The following is a 22,960-nucleotide window of genomic DNA, read 5'->3' on the forward strand; positions in this document are numbered from 1 at the left end:
ACCAGTAATAAATGGTACAATGAAACACAAAAACAAGGAATACATAGCTAGTTTTGACCAAAAATAGATTGCAGAGTTGGTTTTGTCAGCATTAATAATCATGGTGCCATTTCTCTTATATAGTGCCTTGGTGACAAAAAAAAGCACAGCAAAGAAAAGAAACAATATACAGTATTCATAATTCTGCAGATATGCTCTGAGTATTACTGTTCTTGAAAGCAGTTTAGAAAATCCTGCTCTGTAACTAAAATCTTGAAATGCTGAATGTACATTTATTATTTTCCACTTTAGAAGTCCATAGATCACTTTATTTCCCATTTTCATTATTTATTTATAAAACAGTCTCAGTATTAATTATTATGAACCTGATCCTGCGATCAGATCTGCACAGATGGATAAATTTGCACAATTAGGATATAAAATGTTATCATTAGTTGTTAGTGACTGAAAATAGGGGAGTTTATGAAGGATTATAACAGGGATCCCTTCCTTCTCAGCCCTCCCTATACACAATATCCAGAGTTTCACTCTGAATCTGAATTTAGAAGTGCAATATATTAACATGTAACAAACCTTAAAAAGGAACCAAAAGGGACTTATGTAGCATAATCATATCCCATCGAAATCAGTGCTGTGTCCCTTGTCCTTGACCTAGCCTGTGATACCCCACCCATTTGGTCCAATTCAGCAAGTGATGAGACGGAATGAGGATGAAGTAATTTAAGTCAATGGGACTCCACCAGGGCACAGGATTCATTGTAGGACTGAAGTCAAAGATTCTGAAAATGCAAACACGTATGCCTGTGCTTAACTTTACTGCTAGCTATAGTCCTGTTTTCAATGGCAGTGAAGTTAAGCTCAGGCATACGTGTTTGCAGGATCAGGGCCAAAGCTAGTAAAAATAGCTGGAATATTTATAAAATTCTCTTTTCCTTTCTCTGGCCCAAGTTTCCAGCCTGGACTGCACAAATACTTCTAATATGCAAGCAGGTGAAATGGTGGGCTTTCTAAAAGATGCCACACACAAACAAGCTGTATTTCTTTAAATATTTTTTCTTTCAAGCAATGTCTCCTTTAAAATAATAATGTAGCACTTTTTATCTTTAGATTTCAAAGTGCTTTACAAGATAGGTCAGTATCATTATCCTCATTTCACAAGTGGAGAAACTGAGGCACCGAGAAGTAACATGACCTGCCCAAGGCCACCAAGCAGGCCAGTGGGAGAACCAGGAATTGAACCAAGGTCTCCTAAATCCCAGTCTGGTATCCTTGTTTGCAGATTTTCAAGTAACACTATCAAAGCGTTAATACAAAATGCAAATATTGGCCTCAATCCTACAACTGGAAAAACAAGGTTCCCAGTGAGCATGGGGCTCTGACACTGCAGTTCCAGCTGGTAGACTAGGGTAGTGCCAGGACGTTTTGGGAATCGGGGGAGGAGATGTTTGCCTGTATATGGTACTTGTGCATGTGGGAAAGCTCCTGACAGAAGCACTGGTGAGGAGCTGGGAAGACATTTCTTAACTCCATGGGACTACAGATGAATAGACTTTTTTAACCAGGAGGAGGACTCTAGAGTGCAAAAGGAACAGAACAGCTGCTGAATATCACTCTAACGAGGAGCCAAAGTTGGTCAGGTGACAGCTTTCAACATTGGCCCTCTGGCTGGAGAGCAAGCCAAGCCTTCAGGCTGCCCAGGGCTCCTCCGGGGGTGACCAATCAAAGCTGCTCCCTGTCTCTCTGATCTCCTGGGGCCAGCTGCACTCCAACAACCCCGCAGCCTCTAGCTCCCCAGCAGCTTTTGTTCCACTTGTAACGAGGCGACACTCGTTTCCAGTCTCCCCCACAGCGTTTGCTGGGCTGGTTTGTGCAGCCCCGAATGCCTGGGGGGTCAGGGCGAGCCAGGCCTGCGGGAGAGAAGAGCTCCGAGCAAACCTTTCCCGGCGGCTGGCGCGCTCCCTAGGCAGCCGCCTGCTGGCCGGCCCCGAAACTGCAGCCAGCCCGGCAGGCTGGGAGTGGTCTCTCCACCGCAGCAGCAGGTGCGCGGAGCCGGAGCGGGAGCGGCGGCCGGGGCGTCCCCAGCGCGCCGCAGGAGGAGCATGGCTGCCCGCTATGACCGCGCCATCACCGTGTTCTCCCCGGACGGGCACCTCTTCCAAGTGGAGTACGCCCAGGAGGCCGTGAAGAAGGGCTCCACGGCTGTGAGTGCGCCCTGTGCAGTCGGTCCCCCCGGCAGCGCCCGCCCTGCCTCCCCTGCGCCTTCCAGCAGGGAAGAGAGAGCCCCTGGCACTGACCGGCCCCCAGAGGGAGGGTGCGGAAGGAAAAGAGGCTCCCCATCTCCTGGGGGTGTGATAGCGAGAGACCCGCATGGGGAGGGGCTGGAGGAAAGAGAGACCCCTCCATGCGGGGCTGGGATACGGAGACACTCCCTCATAGGGGCTGGGATAGAGGAGACTCTTCCAGGGGTCAACAGAGGGAGAGACTTCCCCCCCGGGGTGGGACTGGGCTAGAGAGAGTCTCCCTTGTCAGAGAGGAGAGTTATGGTTGTGTATGCCCGTTGGGACACACGACACACGCATTGGTGTGACCGACTGCCCCAGTACGTACCAAGAGACTGCCCCAAACCCTGAGGAGAAAGGAGCTGGAGGCTCCCTCCTGGTTTTGGGTATTAAGTCTCACCATCTCTGTTTGGAATGGGGCATATTGTTTTGGTGTGTTTCAAAGTGACATTTACCATCAGGAGTCTTGTGCCATTTAAAAAACAAACAAGGAAGGTCCCTCTCCATCAGATTTCCCCCCGAGCTCATGATACCAGCCCTGGTTGGTTTGCTACAGAAAGAGAGAGATTTTTAATAAAAGCCAGTAACTTCACGGCACCGACCCCCACTAAAAATGAAGGAAAGTGCCTCTACAGGTGTAGTAAACTAGGAGATGCCCAAACTGCCTAGCTGTGGGACCCATGTGAGCAATTTGTCAGGAGCCTAAGTGGCATTCCAAATATGCATAAAACAGAGCAGACAGCTGGGTTGTCTGTAATACGCAAAGGTGTGATCTGCAGGGTTGATTGGTTGTAGCACACTATCCTCTAGCTTGATCTGTGTTGTGGTATTGAGCATATAGACATACAGGAGATGCAGGCTTAGGTAATGACAAGAAAATGTTGGTTCAGGTATCTCGCTCACAGAATAGGTGACTCCTTGCCTAGTTCATGATTGCCTAGAAGGACCTGCTTACACACTTAGAGTATGTCTACATTACCTGCCGGATCGGCGGGTAGTGATTGATCTATTGGGGATTGATGTATCGTGTCTCATCTAGACGCGATACATCGATCCCCGAATGTGCTGCCCATCAACTCCGGAACTCCACTAGGGTGAGAAGTGGAAGCGGAGTCGATGGGGGAGCGGTGGCCATTGATCCCGCATTGCGAGGATGCAAAGTAAGTCGATCTAAGATATGTCGACTTCAGTTACGCTATTCTCGTAGCTGAAGTTGCTTATCTTAGATCGATTCCCCTCCCCCCTCACCCCCCAGACCAGGCCTTACAGGGCTAGATGTGGTCATGCAGAAAGGTCACAGAGAAGTCAGTTCTAAAAGAGACAGCCATCCTATGGCATACTCCCAAATAGACCTTCACTACCTACAATCTGACCTGTTGCCACTTGCGTCAAGATAGAAAATTGCATGTTAGATCTTATAGTTTTCAGGTTGCCTGTGTGTATTAAGGTGTAATAAGGCTACGTTGTAGAGCCACATGTTACAAATTTTAACCACTGTACAAAAAAAGTAAGTTAAAAAATGTGGAAAAAAATAAGTGGGTTGATTTTAGTGTGTACTTTGTTTAAAGAAACTGCAATTTTTTTCAAGAAATCCATGTCTAGATCTGTTCTATAAGAAAATTTAAAGTATGGTTCTACTCTGAACAGTTATTCTGTAAAACTACCATTGTGACATTCTGTAATTGTCTGTCTCTCATGCACTTCCATCTAGTATTAGCTCAGCTTACAAGTAAAACAATTATTTTTCTTATTGCCAGCTTTGGAAGTTTAGTCTGAAAGTTAAGTTGGGTATTTTCTGGGTATCATATTATCACCAGTATAAAAATTCTACAATTAGAGCTTGATAAGTAATTTTGTTGATGTGGATGGCAAGGCAGGATCATTCCCAAGTTACTTGCACACCTATAGTGACTCAGCTATACTAGCAGGAGTAAAATAAAAAAAATAGTAGTAATTTTCATAAATAATGTAAATAGATATAACTGAAGAAGAAGATGACCTTTAATGTAATCATTTTTTTTACCATAACTGCACTTCAATAATTTTTTAGATTTGTAGGGGAAAACCTTTTTGTGACCCAAACATCTATATCAAAATAGAATCCTTTTTTATCTCCCAACATTTAGAAAATTGCGTGTGTGTGCGCACACACACACACACACACAAAGTCCTTAATCCTGCAAGAAGTTGTGCACAAGTAGACCTCACTGATATGGATGCAGGGGTCTGCTTGCATAGAACAATTTGCAGGACTGGGACCTTAAAATCAAGAATAAAAGGTGTAATGTGGAGAAGATGGAAGTGTCATAAGAAATCATCTATAGAAAACTCCCGGACTAATTAAAATGTCTTGGGAAGCTGCAACAAATAGAATTGATGATCATACTGTCATTTTTTAAAGGATAGGCATTTTTACAGTGGGTATTTTTAAGATGCAGTGAAGGTATGAGACCACTGGGTATATCTTTCCTAAACATTCTAAAACTCCAGCTTATATCTTCATATTTGTGTAATGTTTCCTACATTTGATATTGTGACCTTTTACCTCATGTGAAGTTGAGCTATATTTGTGTCTAAGGGTGACACAAAATGTCAGGGGAAGCTTGTCATTGGTTAGAATGCAGTAAAGGTTTAGTTTTGGAAAGGTGATTGGAGGATGATATTGGAATGCTTGTCACTAGTTAGTAAGTTGTGCAATGTAAGGGACATGAGGTTTGGGGTACTTTGCACTCTGAGGTGCTTTTCTTGGGTGCAATGGGAGACGGGAGCTTCCTTCTGGGATTGAGGCATCTCCATGATTTCTGCTTGCCTTTTGCCACCCCACCTCCTCCAAAAAAAGAAAGGAGAGAGTATTCCTTCTGTTTGTTTGTCCTCCCCTGCCGAGGTAGTGATACGGCTTTTTGGAAGCTCTGTCTTGGAGGAGTGGATGTCTATGAGCTCTCTGATTCTATCCTGGGACCTAGCTGTTCCTAAACTCTGTTCCTCTGCACACCTTACTCTATCTTCAATTCATTTCCACCTTTAGATACTCCTGGGGGAATTCTGCACCACTGCGCATGTGCAGAATTCATTTCCCCTCAGATAGCTTTGCTTTCCCGCAGAAAAGTGATTTTCTGACAGGGAAGCAAAGGGAAGCCGCAAGAACGGTCACACACCACTCCCTAGCTGCTCGGGTACATCATTTCAGGCACCCGGAGCAGCCAGCGGAGCAGTAAATCACACAGGACTGTAGACACCCCAGCTAATGGCTTCTACCCTGAGCCGGGATCATCTGCTAGTCCCGGCCGGGCTGGAAGCAGTAGAGAACGGGATTTCCTCTTCCCCTGCAAGAAGTGGCTGGAGCTGTGTCAGACCCACCCACAGAAGCCTCTCCCAGCTGCAGGAAGTTCAGCATCCTCTCCTGCTTCCATTGCTCCTCAGCTGTGGGTGGAGGGATCACTGTACAGGGAACTGCTCCCCCATCCGCCCAGGCCCCATTCATCCGGACCCAGGACTTTGGAGCTGTGCTCCGGCTCTGCTTCAGCTCCAGGCAAAAACCTGCTGCTCTGGAGTTGCTCCACGCTCCAGCTCCTGGCTCCGCTCCAAAGCCCTCTCCAGATCTTCCATACCCAGACACCCCCACCAAGCCTCACCCTGTACATCCAGAACCTCCCTAGCCCTCCACACCTGAGCCCCATTCCATTGAACGTCAACCCCTGCATCTGGAGCCCCCTGCACCCAGACCCCCTGCCTCTGGACCTGCATCCCTGCACCCAGACCACCGCTCCACTGAGCTCCCTGCTCTCAACCCCTCACTCTGAGGAGTCTCACCTCCCTGAGCCCCCAAGTCTAGACCTTTATCCCACCAACCCTCAACTAGCTGCACTCAGACTCCCATCCTACCGACCCCCAACTAGCTGCACCCAGGCCCCACCCCACCATGTCCCACTCCTGCAGCACTAGGACTCCCCTGCTGAGACCCCCACACCCAGACCTCTCTGCTGAGCCCCAATCACTTTCACCAGGAAGCCCCTGCAGAGTCCCATTGCCCCTGCACCTGGAACCACCCCAAGGAACCTCTGTGCATCCAAATCCCCCCACACCTAGACCCCCACAGTGAGCTGCCTGCTTCCAGATTGTCCACAGAGAATCCTCTCATGCCACACCTGGATCCTGCCTGGTTGAGCCTGCCTGCCCTGCACTGGTGCAAAGGGACAGGACCCTGGGGTATTTCTGGGGCAGGCCCAGGTCTTGTGCTCTGTCAGGTTCGGGTGCAGCCTCACCACTGAGCCTCTGCCCCAGAGGTGAGTGTGGAGGCTGTAGGGTGATCTCTCACCTTCGTGCAGTCAGTGGCCTGTGTTCTCCACTGCTGTGCTGGAGCCTCTGCATTTATTTATTGACAAATAAAACTTTCAGAATTTTAAAATATTACACGCAGAATTTTTAATTTTTTGGTGCAGAATGCCCTCAGGAGTATTTAGAGCACTTTGAAGTCTGACAGTGATTCAGTCATCCAGGGAATAAGTTCTGATTAGAATGGGGAGAAAATACCAAGTAATAAAAGAAAGATAGAAACAAAGTTCTCATACACTATTGATATATTGAAAATTGTCTCCGCTATTATAATAATATCAGCCTTTGTTGCCCATCTCTCCCATTCTGCCCTTTACGCATGGTCGGAGCTTCTGTAAACATCCACAAAGTACATCTTTATTCTTTTTAAAAACCCCTCCTTAAAATTCTCCTTTGCCATGATACCTACAAAAAAATCTTGACATCAGTTAGGCAGCTGGCCTGCTGATACCACAGGCTATCATGCTGCCCAGTATTACCTCATTGGTTCCTCCTGCTCCTCTATCTGTCTGACTGTATTCACCTCTTGTAACTTGTTTTATACTTAGATTGTAAATTCTTTGGGCAGTGATTGTCTTTTTGTTCTGGGATTGTACAGCACCTACTACAGTGAGATGCTAGTCTGTGACTGGGACTCCTAGGTGCTACTGCAATACACGTAATAAATAAGAAATCCACAGCTTCTCAGTATGGCAGCATACCCACCCTACCACTTTCATTTCTAACAGAGGGTCAAATATTATTGTTTATTACTTATTCAGTACCATCACCGTGGATACTGTAACAGTCTAAGGCTTTTATTCTGCAAAGAATTTGGTATATACATAATTTCATTATCATAGTTTGGGGGCTTAAATGTAAAGGGTCATTCTTACCCTAAGTACTATAATATCTTCATTATATTGTTAATGATGAAAACATCTTTGTTTCTAAAGTTTAATTATTTTTTTATGATGACTTAACAGGTTGGAATTCGAGGTCTGGACATAGTTGTATTGGGGGTAGAGAGAAAGTCTGTTGCCAAACTTCAGGAAGAAAGAACCGTGAGAAAGATTTGTGCACTTGATGATCACGTCTGCATGGCTTTTGCAGGTATTGGTTATAGAGTTATTGCTCTGTGGATATATGTTGTGCAAGAGGCCTTTAAAGACCTGTTCCTGGATTTAAGAAAAAATATTACTGAGATGGTCAGGATAGTTCAGGAGACTGGTAAGGCTTTTGCTTTTACATCATGGGTTTGAATGTAGTGACCAGAAATCACTGCCTAATGGAGGGGTTTTTTTGTTGTTTTTTTTCCCTGCGGCTGGTGGGAAATAATTTGGTCTTTTAGAAAATTCTGAACATTTAGGGACTTTTGATTGACCCTTTACTTTTTTTCCCTCTTGCTCACGTAGATAATGTAAATCATTAGCAGTGATAGGGCCAGTTGGAGCAGCAAGCTGCCTGTAGACTGGCTGCAATAGCCTTAAACAGACCAAGAGAGAAGAGAACACTGTACCTGTGACTCCATCCCCAGAAAAAGAAATTGGGGTAATATTGGGGAAAAACCCACAAATATGGGAAAGACATTATGGTACTAGAAAAGCACACCTATCCCATTCTTCTTCACTGTGTCTGCCCCTGGAATCCCTTTCTGAGGGTAGGGAGAGAAATACCCTCCCAGGCAACTGGTGTGGGGGGAAGGAGCACTTGTGAACACCTGCTGCCCCCCCACACCAAGGAGTAGCTTGGGGGGGCATTTAGATAAACATCCCCCTTAAGAAAAGATTGGGGGAAGAAGAACTCAGCCGTTTGTTTACGTGGTTGCAGTTTCCCATTCTCTCCTTATTACTGCTTTCAGGGAGAGAGAAGAGAAGAGAGGGGACCATAAAGAGACCCCTAGAACTCCTCTTTTGGGGCTGTGGTGGTGCTCCTTTCAGATCTCCTTTCCCTTGTTTATTTTAGGGCTACTGTAGCTTCTACAGCCTGCTTCTGCTAGGCCTGAGTGCCTCTGCTAATTATGCATGAATCTGTCTGAACAGGGGTGAGACTCCTACCTGCAGAATAGAAGGAAAGAGAAAGGATCAGCTAGGAGTCCTTAAATGTTCAAAACACATGCACGGGCATGCGTGTACATACACACACAGAGAGAGAGCATAATTGTCATTTACCCACCCTAGCTCTTACTGTTGTAAAAAGTGATAAATTACTACAATTGCTAGGGTTTTTATGGAAGATTCAGCAAGAACTTCCTAAGATGTCCATTTGCCTCAACAGCTCTTTAGTGCCCATCTTGCTGCACCATTTTTTGTACAAGAAAAGAAGTGTAATATAATTAGATCCTGTAACACTTGTGCATGTGTTTAATATTAAGCACACAAGTACCCTCATTGACTGTTTGCAGGATTGAGGTCTGAGAGATTAGAGTGAAAAGACAGTTTGAAGAGGACATAAGGTTGTATTTTATTCTAGAAAAAGGTGTCACAAGTTTTTGGTTGTCACTTGACAATTTAAAGATACACAGTCAACTTAAATCAAGCTTGGGGGAGGGATAGCTCAGTGGTTTGAACATTGGCCTGCTAAACCCAGGGTTGTGAGTTGAACCCTTGAGGGGGCCATTTAGGAAATGCTGGTAAAAATCTGTCTGGGGGGTGGTCCTGCTTTGAGCAGGGGGGTGGACTAGATGACCTCCTGAGGTCCCTTTCAACCTTGATATTCTGTGATTCTGTCTCAAAATGTCTTGCCTACTACTGTTACAGGCAACATGGAAGATTATTATAACTAAACAAAGTAGAGAACAGTGTTTTTCATCTTTATTTTTTTTCTTTCCTTCTCAGTTCGTTTGCTTTTGTGCAATTGACCATACTTTTTGAATGGTCAGTTTCCCTTCTGTAGTCAGACTCAGACAGAGGAAAATAACTTTCACAAGGCAAGAGGGAGGGGAAAAAAGTAATGTTTGTAAAAACACAAAACTTGAAAAGAGGCTAACGACAGGTGTAGTACCAGAAACTACTTGTTAACTCACTTTTTAAATGTACTAAACTTCAAGTTGTTGATATCCTTTAAGGTGCAGTGATTTGTTTTTGCTGCTAATGCAAGTGCTCAGTAAATCCGTATTCCTTAATCTGAAAAATTTTCATGTTCTGAAATGTGCATTTCTTACAAAAATGTTTATTATAAACACTATTTTCTTAGAACAACTTGTGTTCTATTTGTATCCTGTATTACTGTCTCTGTTAGGTTTTAAGCAAATTGTTTTTTGATACTAAAGAAAATACTTTATTTTAATAGTACATTTCTTCATAAATGATACATGTATTGTTTGATGAAGAATGAATATTCACTTTGTGTTAACATATGTGATAATTATGATTATGTAGGTCTGACTGCTGATGCTAGAATAATAATTAACAGAGCCCGTGTGGAGTGTCAAAGCCATAAACTTACTGTTGAGGATCCAGTAACAGTAGAATATATAACACGCTATATAGCATCTTTAAAGCAAGTAAGTATCTTACTTAGTGGTGTTAGTTTTCTATAAGGGCCTTTAGGTAACACTATTTAAAAGCAACCACGCTGCTTCTATTTCACAGCAGTAGAAACAGAAGCCAGGTGTCAGATTGCCAGTAAAAATGGGAGCCTGGTTACATTTTCTGTCACTGGACTTTTAAGAATTTTATATAGTGTTTAAAAGAAATACTAGTATTTTCCAGAAGGAAATAGTTTCCATTATTAGCTTTTCTGTTTGATGGACTACCTGCAAATATCGCTCCTGCTCTACTCTCATGTGCTGTAGTCCCTTTCATGCATTTCCTATCTTATTTGAAAATGAAAATATATTATTGTATAACAAAAAATAGATTAAACAAATTTTAAAAAGCTTTTTTCAGATCAGTACTAGATAGTATAAAGGGCTGAATTTAAGGTAACACATAGATGCAGATCCTTAATCTCAAAATGCCCTTTCTTTCTTCATATTAGTGGAACAGTTAGGAATAGTCTAATCAATCATAAATTTATGGGGAGATGTGTCATAACATTTTTTCCCAGATCTGGACCTTAGCGTCCAAAATATGGGTGTTAGCATGAAAACCTCCAAGCTTAGTTACCAGCTTGGACCTGGTAATTGCTGCCACCAGCCAGGAATTATACAGTGCCTAGCTCACTGTGGTCTCCCCAAAACCTTCCCTGGGGGACCCCCAGACTCAGATGCCTTGAGTCTTACAACAAAGGGAAATAACCCCCTCCCCTTGTTCCCTTGTTACTTCCTCCCAGGATCCCCTCCCTGGACGACCCTAGGAGATTCCCTGTTTCCAGTCCTGGAAACACAAGTACCGAGAGAACTAATCTCTCTTCCCCCTCACCCTGAGGGTATGCAAAGTCAGGCTTAGTAAATCTAACACAAAGAGATTTTCCCCCTGACTTCTTCCTCCCACCAATTCCCTGGTGAGCTGCAGACTCAATTCCCTGGAGTCCCCACTAAAGAAAAACTCCAACAGGTCTTCAAAAGAAAGCTTTATATAAAAAGAAGGAAAAAGGACATAAAATATCTCTGTATTAAGGTGACAATATACAGGGTCAATTGCTTAAAGGAAAAAAAATGAATAAACAGCCTTATCCAAAAAGAATACAATTTAAAACATTCCAGCAACTACACACATGTAAATACAAAAGAAAAACAATATAAACCTATTGTCTTACTATCCTTGTACTTACAACTTGTAATTAGAAGATTAGAAAGCCTGGAGATAGAAAAATCACTCTCAGAGCCGAGAGGGTCAGACCCAAGACAAAGAACAAAGAAACTCACACCCAAAACTTCCCTCCACCCAGATTTGAAAAAGTCTTGTTTCCTGATTGGTCCTCTGGTCAGGTGTTTTTTGTTACCCCTTTCCAGGTGAAAGAGACATTAACCCTTAGCTATCTGTTTATGACACACCCCCCAAATTGCAGACAGTGGGGAACCTCACTGGCGGTGATTTCCTCCTAGAACTGTAAAATAAACAGATTAATACAACACATGCACCTTTACATATACCACTAAGTATATAACTAACAGACTTTACATTTTAAGAACACTTTTTAACTACTGGATTCTGGGAAACTTTCACGGGAGAGTGCATCAGCTACTTTGTTAGAAGCTCCTGAAATGTGCTGAATTTCAAAATCAAAATCTTGGAGAGCTAAACTCCAACGAAGAAGTTTCTTGTTGTTCCCCTTGGCAGTATGAAGCCACTTTAGCGCAGCATGGTCAGTTTGTAGCTGGAACCGCCGTCCCCAAACATATGGGCGTAGCTTTTCCAGGGCGTACACAATGGCGTAGCATTCCTTTTCACTGACTGACCAGTGACTTTCCCTCTCAGACAGTTTCTTGCTGAGAAACACGACAGGATGGAAGTTATGATCCGTTGCTTCCTGCATGAGAACCGCTCCTATACCACGCTCAGATGCATCCGTGGTAACTAGGAATGGCTTGTCAAAGTCCGGGGCCCTGAGCACAGGGTCAGACATGAGCGTCGCCTTAAGTTGGGTAAAGGCCTTTTGAGAGTGATCAGTCCACTTAACTGCATTTGGCTGGGTCTTTTTGGTCAGGTCGGTCAGTGGGGCAGCGATTTGGCTGTAGTGTGGTACAAATCGCCTGTAGTACCTGGCCAAGCCTAAGAAGGATTGGACCTGTTTCTTTGACTTTGGGAGAGGCCACTTTCGGATAGCATCCACCTTGGCCTGTAGGGGGTTTATGGTTCCTTAACCCACCTGGTGTCCCAGGTAAGTCACTCTGTTTTGGCCTCTTTGACACTTTTTGGCCTTAACAGTTAGTCCGGCCTGCCTAATGCGCTCAAAGACCTTTTCCAGGTGTACTAGGTGTTCGGCCCAGGAGTCAGAAAAAATGGCCACATCATCGAGGTAGGCAACTGCATATTCGCCCAGTCCTGCTAGTAGACCATCTACCAGCCTCTGGAAGGTGGCGAGTGCATTTCACAGCCCGAAAGGAAGGACATTAAATTCATACACCCCGGCATGGGTGACGAATGCTGACCTTTCCTTAGCAGGTTCGTCTAGCGGTACTTGCCAGTACCCCTTGGTTAAGTCTATTGTAGAGATGAACTGGACATGTCCCAACTTCTCCAATAGCTCATCGGTGCGTGGCATTGGATAGTTGTCCGGATGAGTTACCGCATTTAGCTTACGGTAGTCCACGCAAAAGCATATTTCCCCATCTGGTTTGGGTACCAGAACCACTGGAGATGCCCATGCACTGGTAGATGAGCGGATTATAGCCATCTGTAGCATGTTCTGGATCTCCCGTTCTATAGCAGCTTGGGCCTGAGGAGACACCCGGTAGGGTGGTGTTCTAATGGGGTGAGCATTACCTGTGTCAATGGAGTGGTATGCCCGTTCAGTCCGTCCTGGGATGGCTGAGAACAATGGGGCGAAGCTAGTGCACAACTCCTTGATTTGTCGCTGCTGCAGATGTTCCAGGGTGGTTGAGAGGTTCACCTCTTCCACGGCACCGTCTTTTTTCCCATCGTAGTAGACACCTTCAGGCCACTCAGCGTCATCTCCCTGGACTGTAAACTGACAAACCTGTAAGTCTCTGGAATAGAAAGGCTTGAGAGACTTAACATGGTACACTCTGGGCTTTAGTGAGGAATTGGGAAATGCTATGAGGTAGTTCACAGTTCCCAGGCGCTCTTGGACCGTGAATGGCCCTTCCCATGATGCTTCCATCTTATGGGCCTGTTGCGCCTTCAAGACCATAACCTGGTCTCCTACCTTGAAGGAACATTCTTTGGTATGTTTGTCATACCAGGCCTTTTGCTCTTCCTGAGCATCCTTTAGGTTCTCTTTAGCAAGGGCTAAAGAGTGTCGGAGGGTGCTTTGTAGGTTGCTTACAAAGTCCAGAATGTTAGTTCCTGGAGAAGGCGTAAACCCCTCCCATTGCTGCTTCACCAGCTGTAATGGCCTCTTAACCTTGTGACCATACACAAGTTCAAACGGTGAAAACCCTAAACTGGGATGTGGTACAGCCCTGTAGGCAAACAGCAACTGCTGCAACACTAGGTCCCAATTATTGGAGTGTTCGTTGACAAATTTACGTATCATGGCCCCCAAAGTTCCATTAAACCTTTCCACTAGGCCATTGGTTTGATGGTGGTATGGGTTGGCAACCAAGTGGTTCACCCCATGAGTTTCCCACAGTTTTTGCATGGTCCCTGCCAGGAAATTAGATCCTGAATCTGTAAGGATGTCGGAGGGCCAACCTACCCTGGCAAAAATATCTGTTAGGGCCTGACACACAGCATTAGCCCTGGTGTTGCCTAGAGCTACTGCTTCCAGCCATCGGGTAGCAAAGTCCACGAAAGTCAGTACGTACTGCTTTCCTCTGGGTGTCTTTTTTGGGAAAGGACCCAGAATATCCACAGCTACTCGCTGAAATGGGACCTCAATTATGGGGAGTGGCTGGAGAGGGGCCTTGACCTGGTCTTGGGGCTTTCCCACTCTTTGGCATACCTCACAAGACCGGACATACTTGGCAACGTCTTGCCCATCCCCTCCCAGTGGGAGGACTTCCCCAATCTGTCTTTGGTTCTGTTCACCCCAGCATGGCCACTGGGATGATCATGGGCTAAGCTTAAGAGCTTCCCCCGGTATTTAGTTGGAACCACCAACTGTTTTTGCGGCTGCCATTCTTCCCAGTGTCCACCAGAAAGAATCTCCTTGTATAAAAGTCCTTGGTCTATAACAAACCGGGATCGGTGAGAAGAGCTGAGAGGTGGTGGGGTGCTCTGTGCCGCCGCCCAAGCTTTCTGAAGGCTGTCATCTGCTTCCTGCTCAGTCTGGAACTGTTCCCTTGAGGCTAGGGACACCAGTTCTTCCTCCGACTTTAGACTTGGGCTTGGTCCCTCTGGAAGCGATGTAGGTGATGGGGTTGTTTCCGTTGCTGGTGAACCGCTCTCCGCTGGTGCACCTGAGGGTATTTCAGGCTCTGGCTGAGCCTTTTGGGTATGGCTGTCTGTTGCTTCTGCCAGTTCTAGCTCGCTGGCGCCCTCTGGCGTTGAGTTTGAAGATGTGGTTGCAATTGCTGGTGCTGGTTGCTGTTCTAGTTACGGGCCTGGGACTGGAGGTGCTGTGGTTGTTTCAGTGGTTGGCATGGAATCCGGGTCCACTACCTCTGTCTGGGTCTCTGGTAACACAGACGGGGCGTCTGTGGATGGCTAAGGAACAGGAATGGGTCTGGAAGCTTGCCTGGTTTGGCTGCATGTAACCATTCCTACTCTCTTGGCCCGCTTCACCTGGTTGGCCAAGTCTTCCCCCAGTAGCATGAGGATGGAATAATTGTCATAGACTGTAAAAGTCAACATTCCTGACCAGCCTTTGTACTGGACAGGCAACTTAGCTGTAGGCAAGTCTACAGCTTGTGACATGAAGGGGTAAATTGTTACTTGGTCCTTTGGGTTGGTGAATTTGGGGTTGACGAAGGATTGGTGGATAGCTGACATTTGTGCCCCCCGTGTCTCTCCACGCAGTAACCTTCTTTCCGCCCACTCTCAAAATTTCCCTTTGCTCCAAGGGTATTTGAGAGGCATCTGGGCCTGGGGATCTTTTGGGTGATGGTGGTGTAATGACTTGCACCTGGTTGGGGTTCTTTGGGCAGTTGGCCTTTATATGTCCCAGTTCATTACACTTAAAGCATCTTCCAGCTGACTGGTCACTGGGTCGAGGTGAGTTACTGGAGACTGGTGAGGTGGAAGAATAGGGTGTCTGTGGCTTTCATTGGGTTGTAGGAGGGGTCTTTGGGTGCCCTCGATTGTAGGGTTTATTTTCGGTGTGCCCTCTGGGGTATTCATTCCCCTTGACAGTAGCTTTCTTGCTTTCTGCCACTTCATCCATCTGGCTCCAATCTCCCCCACCTCGGTGAGATTTTGGGGTTTTCCATCTTGTATGTACCGTGTTATGTCCTCAGGAACACCATCCAAGAACTGTTCCATTTGTATGAGGAGGTGCAGTTCGTCCAAGGATTTAACATTGTGTCCTGATATCCAGGCCTCATAATTTTTCCCAACGTAGTAGGCGTGTTTGGGAAATGACACATCTGGTTTCCACTTTTGGGTTCTGAAACACCGACGGGCATGATCCGGGGTTATCCCCATTCTTAATCTGGCCTTGGTTTGAAACAGTTTATAATCGTTCATTCGGTCCTTTGGCATTTCAGCCGCCACCTCTGCTAAAGGTCCACTGAGCTGTGGCCTCAATTCTACCATGTACTGGTCTTCAGAGATGCTGTACCCAAGACAGGCTCTTTCAAAATTTTCTAAGAAGGCCTCAGTGTCATCACCTGCCTTGTAAGTGGGAAATTTCCTGTGCTGTGGAACAATCATTGGCGCAGGGTTGTTAGGATCGGCTGTGTTTTGTTGCTTAGCCTTTTCTAATTCCAAGGCCTGTCGGTGAGTCTCCCTCTGGAGTTCTATCTGTCTTTTGTAGGCTGCCTCTTCTTCTTCTTGCTTCCTTCTGTGGGCCGCCACTACTTCTTCTTCTTTCCTCCTGTGGGCCATCTCTTCTTCTAGTTTTCTTTTGTGGGCTGCCTCTTTGGCTGCTTGTTCTCTTTTGTAGGCTGCCAGTTTGATGTTTCCTTCCTTTTCTTTCAGCTCCACCTCTTTTTCTCTTTTTTCCAGTTGTTGCCTGTGGTCTGCTTCTTTGATTTGTTCTTCTGCCTCCCTTTTTTCCTTGGAAGTCATGGTTCCTGTTTTCTTGTGTTGGGGTGCCCTCTGGTGTTTGTCAGAACTGCAGGTTCTCTGTTGCCTCCTGGGGTCTGCCTAGCAACAGTGCCTTTTTTTTTCTCTAGCTAATCTTTTAAATGTAAAATGAAACCAGAAAAACCACTTTATTTGCATGTGTATTGTGCTGGGTACTTGACTCTCAATGGGAGTGCTATGTTTAACAAGAGACCCTTAAATGTTCCTTGCTTAATATGCAAGCCACTGCAAGGAGAGAACAGAAAAAAAAATTTCTCTCTGGTTCCTTTTAAAACCAAACCCTCTCTGCTTAAAAGCCCCTAGCAGAGAAAAGAAAAATATAATATTCCTACTGGCTTCTGGATTCTATCTATCCCACCGCTACCACCATGTCATAACATTTTTTCCCAGATCTGGACCTTAGCGTCCAAAATATGGGTGTTAGCATGAAAACCTCCAAGCTTAGTTACCAGCTTGGACCTGGTAATTGCTGCCACCAGCCAGGAATTATACAGTGCTTAGCTCACTGTGGTCTCCCCAAAACCTTCCCTGGGGGACCCCCAGACTCAGATGCCTTGAGTCTTACAACAAAGGGAAATAACCCCCTCCCCTTGTTCCCTTGTTACTTCCTCCCAGGATCCCCTCCCTGGATGACCCTAGGAGATTCCCTGTTTCCAGTCCTGGAAACACAAGTACTGAGAGAGCTAATCTCTCTTCCCCCTCACCCTGAGGGTATGCAAAGTCAGGCTTAGTAAATCTAACACAAAGAGATTTTCCCCCTGACTTCTTCCTCCCACCAATTCCCTGGTGAGCTGCAGACTCAATTCCCTGGAGTCCCCACTAAAGAAAAACTCCAACAGGTCTTCAAAAGAAAGCTTTATATAAAAAGAAGGAAAAAGGACATAAAATATCTCTGTATTAAGGTGACAATATACAGGGTCAATTGCTTAAAGGAAAAAAAATGAATAAACAGCCTTATCCAAAAAGAATACAATTTAAAACATTCCAGCAACTACACACATGTAAATACAAAAGAAAAACAATATAAACCTATTGTCTTACTATCCTTGTGCTTACAACTTGTAATTAGAAGATTAGAAAGCCTGGAGATAGAAAAATCACTCTCAGAGCCGAGAGGGTCAGACCCAAGACAAAGAACAAAGAAACTCACACCCAAAGCTTCCCTCCACCCAGATTTGAAAAAGTCTTGTTTCCTGATTGGTCCTCTGGTCAGGTGTTTTTTGTTACCCCTTTCCAGGTGAAAGAGACATTAACCCTTAGCTATCTGTTTATGACAAGATATCTGTTGAAAACTGCTAATAACAGTATCCTGCACCCTGTTTGCAATAGCTTCATATGTAAAAATATTTAAGCAATATGTTTATTTTTAAATTCCTACAATTAGGTTAGACCTAGTTATGAATATTTTATAATGTACTTTCTCTCTCACTAAAAGCCACATTCTGCTGTGAGTTACTCTTGTGTAACTTCACTAGGGTTGTATAAGTATAACACAGAGTAGAATTTAATCCCAGAATATTTAGGAATTGCATTCTCCCAATAGTATGTTGTTAATAATCAGTTATAGGTCAAATTGCTGTGTAGAGCCTTTTCAGTCTTATGCTGTTTCATGTGTACTAGACAGATAACATTCCATGAAGGTAAAAATGTACATCTTGTTCATAGCGCTATACACAGAGCAATGGACGTAGACCTTTTGGTATTTCTGCCTTGATTGTGGGCTTTGATGATGATGGTAGTCCCAGATTGTATCAGACAGACCCATCTGGAACATATCATTCTTGGAAGGTAAGCTCCAATTTAATTCATAAATTGTATTGTCTTAGTGCAAATATTTGCATAGGCAGTGTGTCCCAATGAAGTCTGATGTTGCATTTTGTACTATGGAGTCACATAACCAAAGAATCTGTTCCATGCTTTCAGCAGGCTAGTTACAGTTGTTTGAGCACCAAAGCTAATTTAGGGTACGTTTACACTGGAATAAAAGACCTGTGGCCCAGCCATGGTTGGTCCAAGTCAGCTGACTTGTGTTGCAGGGCTACAAATTGCTGCTTGGGCTCAGGCTGGAGCCAGAACTCTGGGCTCCTCCCTCCAACCAGGGTCCCAGAGCTTGGGCTCCATCCTAAGCCCAAACATCTGCACAGCAATTTTATAACCCCCAGGCAGATGAACTGGGTTAGTTGTGGATGTTGAATTGCTGTATAGATATAGCCTTAGCCTTATAGTTAAAGAATTAGTGAACCCACAGCAAAAAAAATAATAAATTTTAAAATATTTACAACAGCAAGCATATTGCATGGTGATTGCGTGTACGCTGTCACCGATTATGAGGAGATAACCTCTCCATGGTGAATGTTGAAATCAGATTCCATTATAAAGCCCTATTTCAAACTCCCCCTCTCCTTTTCAACTTTCCCATGGAAAAATGGAGGCATGGCCTGAAAATTACCATATCTACTATGAGAGCAAAAGAAAACATAGGAGAGAGATTTAAAGACAGTGGGTCCAACGTTATGAGTTACAGGTCATTAAAAACTACCTTATTTTAAATTTTATTTCTCTTATTGCTCAAAAACAGCTTGTTACTGTTTTTTCAAGCCTTCTATTTCCATTTTTAGGCATTACCTGGCCCCTTCTCAGCTGGGTCTGATAATTGCACAGGACTGCTGGCCCCAGGCCCTTAAATGGGGAGACCACCCTGTTACGGCAAGGAAGTCCTAGTGTGGTCAATTTATGGAAAAGGTGGTTCTGGTGTGAAACAGCTTGAGAACCACTGTTCTAATATTTTCATGTCCTCAGGTGTTACAAGACCTAGGACCACTAATGATGTTTTCAAAGTGCTTCAAATTAACAAGGTTTATTATGCTCTTTTGTCATCTTTCCTTAAAAATGTAAAGGCCTGGACATCTTGAAAATGTTGCACTGTTCCACATGGAAACAGTGAAATAAAGTCTTTGCTGCCAATATTGCAAAACCCAAATCACATGTTACATAATGGTAGTGGGTGATTGCCAAATCAGTATCGTCTGAGAAATGTGTGCAGACCAAATAGGTTTGATTAGATAAAACAAATTAATGTACATCGTGGTGAGATACATATCTGTGTGTCTTCTACAGGCAAATGTAATTGGTCGCAATGCTAAAACTGTGCGTGAATTTTTGGAGAAGAATTACACAGAAGAAGCTATAGCAACTGACAAGGAAACGATCAAATTAGCAATAAGAGCTTTGCTAGAAGTATGTAATCCAGTAGACAGCATACAATAAATGCTTTCAGAAAAGCTTGTTTTTCTTCATTTTGAAACGTACTTGTAATGATGTTTTTGTTGTATACCAGGTTGTGCAATCTGGTGGAAAAAACATTGAACTTGCAATAATAAGGAGAAACCAACCACTGCAGGTATGAGCTATTGATTACAAAGGAATAAAACGATAATTCCTATGCAGAATCTTTTGACAAAAATTATACCAGTTTACATGTGTGCATTTCAACTGGATGTATAAAGTGTCCCTAACATCTGGTAAAACAAAATTATGTGACTTCTGTTGTGTCTCTATAGATTGATGATGCTGTGAGCTATATAGTAACTGCTGATAATTTATATTGTACTATAAGAAGCTGGGTTGGGAACATTCAGTGCAGGAAACAGTTCTGGGAAAGCATATCGAAACATACTTTTCTGTATTGTGGGTGGGAGACATTTTCATGTAGTTTACATGGCGAGACTCAGTAAATTTTGATATTGTATAGTTCTAAAGAAGCATTTTTGCAATTTAATATTTCTGGCAAACGTTTTGTGACTTCTTTTGTAGCTGCTATTACAGTGGAAAAGACAGACTCCAGGCATGACAATTAAAAAATAAGATTTCCATAGAGTATTTCCCTTCTTTTGGAATAAACAACTCCATTCTTCTGCATATATTAACCCCATAATAGATAAGTGTACGTAATCTCTTTAAGCAATTTTAACTGTTTGAGTTGTTTGGAATTTTAGTAAGATATGATGTTTAGTCCTCAGTCCCAAATGAAAGAAGCCCAGCTCTAGAATAAATTCTTGGCAATATAGTCAAAAGATTTTGACTTATAAAGATAAATGGTGGTGTGTACACTCTTGAAATTAACACATCTTCTACAAACTGCATTCCGCATTAAACCCTTAGCAACGTATCACCATTTCCTGCAGTAACACCCACATCCTGTAGACTCAAGTTCAGTAAACCTTTATGTCCATATATTGCTATTGTGAATTCTGTGTGCTGAGGGTGAATCGAATGATGAATTATTGATAGAAGATAGCTGGCTAGAAGTTTAGCCAAAATTACATATGTGCTTTATCAAAGACAGAGTGATAAGAAAGACACCCTGTTAGGACAGGTTAATTGCTATGAAACCCTGGAGAGGTGGAGGGGTTGTGAAGGTGCATCAACTCAGCAGGAGCTCCCCAGGACATTTACTTCCAGGAATGCAGGGGAAATGAGGACGCTGCCTAACCCTTTGAAAGAATAGGGCATGTACTTCATAGATCGGTGCGGCCAAACTGTGGCTCATGAGCCATGTGCGACTCTTTTTTACAGTTAAAGTGCGGCTCATGGAGCCCCCCAAGTCCTCCCATTCTCCACCTATGGGTGATGGGGATATGGGCTTTTCCCCAGTGTGGGGGTCTCAGGGCTTCAGCCCTGTGAAGTGCACCTGCCAGGGTTTGGGGCTTCAGCAGGAGCAAGGCTGAAGCCTCACACCCCATCAGGTGCCTCACACAGGACTGAAGCCCTGAGCCCCGGCAGTTGCGCCCTGGCTCTTGAACTTCTGAAGATTGTCATATGGCTAGGATGATTAGTAAGTTTGGCCATCTCTGTCATAGATAAAAGTGGCCCTTAGTATTCTTCCTTCTGTTATCAGGGTGGTAGAGCATCATGGGAAAACATCACCTTCGCATAGACATTCCCCCCCGCACACCCCTAAGTTCATAAACATGGCTTTAATTCTTATATTCACTATTTTCTTTCAGTTATGTTATATGGATTTCTAACACTTGTAACCAATCTGAAGGTTTGGGTAACAACATATTTATAAAGATCTAAGGGGGTTATTAGATAAACCATTTGCCTTTAATGTCTGGTAAGAGCCTGTTAGGATTTGGTTCCTGCTGGAGGTCTGAGTGAGTGTCCACAAAACTCATTTAAATTGCTAGTGGACAGCCCAATAAAATGAAACCCTCACACATAATTTGACAGAATTTCCAGTCTGTACTGAAGCAACCTAGGTTCGTGCCAGTATAGATGCTAAATTACCTTCTGCTGTTGAAGTTAAAGTTGTTAGTGGAGTAGCTCACGGTACAGCTATCTCACAATATCTGACCTGTGAATGTACTTATAAGGAAAATAATCATCCCTGGCAGTCTCTTAACCTGCCAGGTTTATAAATGCAGTTCTGTATAAACACACGTCTTGACTTCAAAGAATTCACACAAGTTTGGTTCTGTCAATTTGTGTCTTAGATGGGAGCTTTCGAAACTTTTTTTTTCAACACTTCAGGAGTACATTTTGGATCTGTGAAATGTAATTGAATCTATGGATTTAAAAAGTGCAGATGGAATCCGTATTAGTTACACTTTATACAATTCTTTGTCCTATGTTCCATTTCAGATTTTTAGTGCAAAGGATATTGAATCCCAAGTTGCAGAAATAGAGAAGGAGAAAGAAGAATCTGAAAAGAAAAAGAAGAAAAGTATTTAAATCCCAGATAAATGCTGATTGCTGCTTATTAAAATGTTTCCAAAGTTTTAACAAATACTAGCTGACCACAATATTTACAGCTGCTGAATAAACTTCTCTTTCATTATCAAAAACTCTAGTTTTCTGAAACCTATTACAATTACAAATGTGCTAGTCCTAATGTGCTTGTATTTACTATGGTGTGCAAACAGGCAGGTGTTTGCATCTTACCATTCCTCCATTTATTTATTGTTTACATATTCAGCATTAAAAGGGATTGTCAAACTTCCTGTAAACAGATTATCACCAAACTATTGGCATATCTCTGTACAAGATATTAAAGGTTTCCAAGTGTTCAATTCTTTCTTATGTAACTTTTTGCAAGTTTGATAAGTTTGTGTTTACATACTATTACTGTTACATATGGAATGCAAATTAAGAATTCAATAAATTTCTGATTTATGTTTTGACCGTTTAATTTATTGTTGCATTTTCCAAAACATGTTGCACTGCTAGTCTTTCTCTATCGTAGATGGCACAACACATTGAATTGCATCACTGTTTGAATGATAAACACCTTTCTCCTATTAGTGGATTGTACAAGACAGTGAATGGTATTTTTCTTAATGCATTTGTATTATATTAAACTTTCAAAATCTTAACTGATGAAGCCTATCATTTATTGGACCAACTTCTGTTCTCCAACAGAAGTTGGTCCAATAAAAGTTATTACCACACCCACCTTGTCTGCCTGATATCCAGGGATTGATATGGCAACAACTACACTGCATACAAAGCCTATTATGTTAGTACCCCACTGAGAATATATTTGTCGCACAGTTAGACATTGCACCCCTTCTCAGGAGTGTTTTTTTTTTAATTGAATCTCTCCTACCACTGCAA

At 43.6% G+C, this 22,960-nt stretch overlaps 1 protein-coding gene across 1 annotated transcript; it reads left to right on the plus strand.

The window, feature by feature from the left end:
* The first annotated feature begins 1,954 nt into the window (after nt 1-1,954).
* On the plus strand, nt 1,955-22,524 carry PSMA8 (proteasome 20S subunit alpha 8). The gene is made up of 7 exons (XM_050942063.1): nt 1,955-2,201; nt 7,577-7,703; nt 9,971-10,095; nt 18,011-18,133; nt 19,463-19,582; nt 19,683-19,745; nt 21,989-22,524. The coding sequence occupies exons 1-7, from the start codon at nt 2,100-2,102 to the stop codon at nt 22,076-22,078; spliced, it is 750 nt and encodes a 249-aa protein (XP_050798020.1). The 5' UTR covers nt 1,955-2,099; the 3' UTR covers nt 22,079-22,524.
* Nucleotides 22,525-22,960: the final 436 nt, after the last annotated feature.

The sequence above is a fragment of the Gopherus flavomarginatus genome, chromosome 2 (assembly GCF_025201925.1).
Source record: "Gopherus flavomarginatus isolate rGopFla2 chromosome 2, rGopFla2.mat.asm, whole genome shotgun sequence".
In the NCBI taxonomy this organism is placed as follows: Eukaryota; Metazoa; Chordata; order Testudines; family Testudinidae; genus Gopherus; species Gopherus flavomarginatus.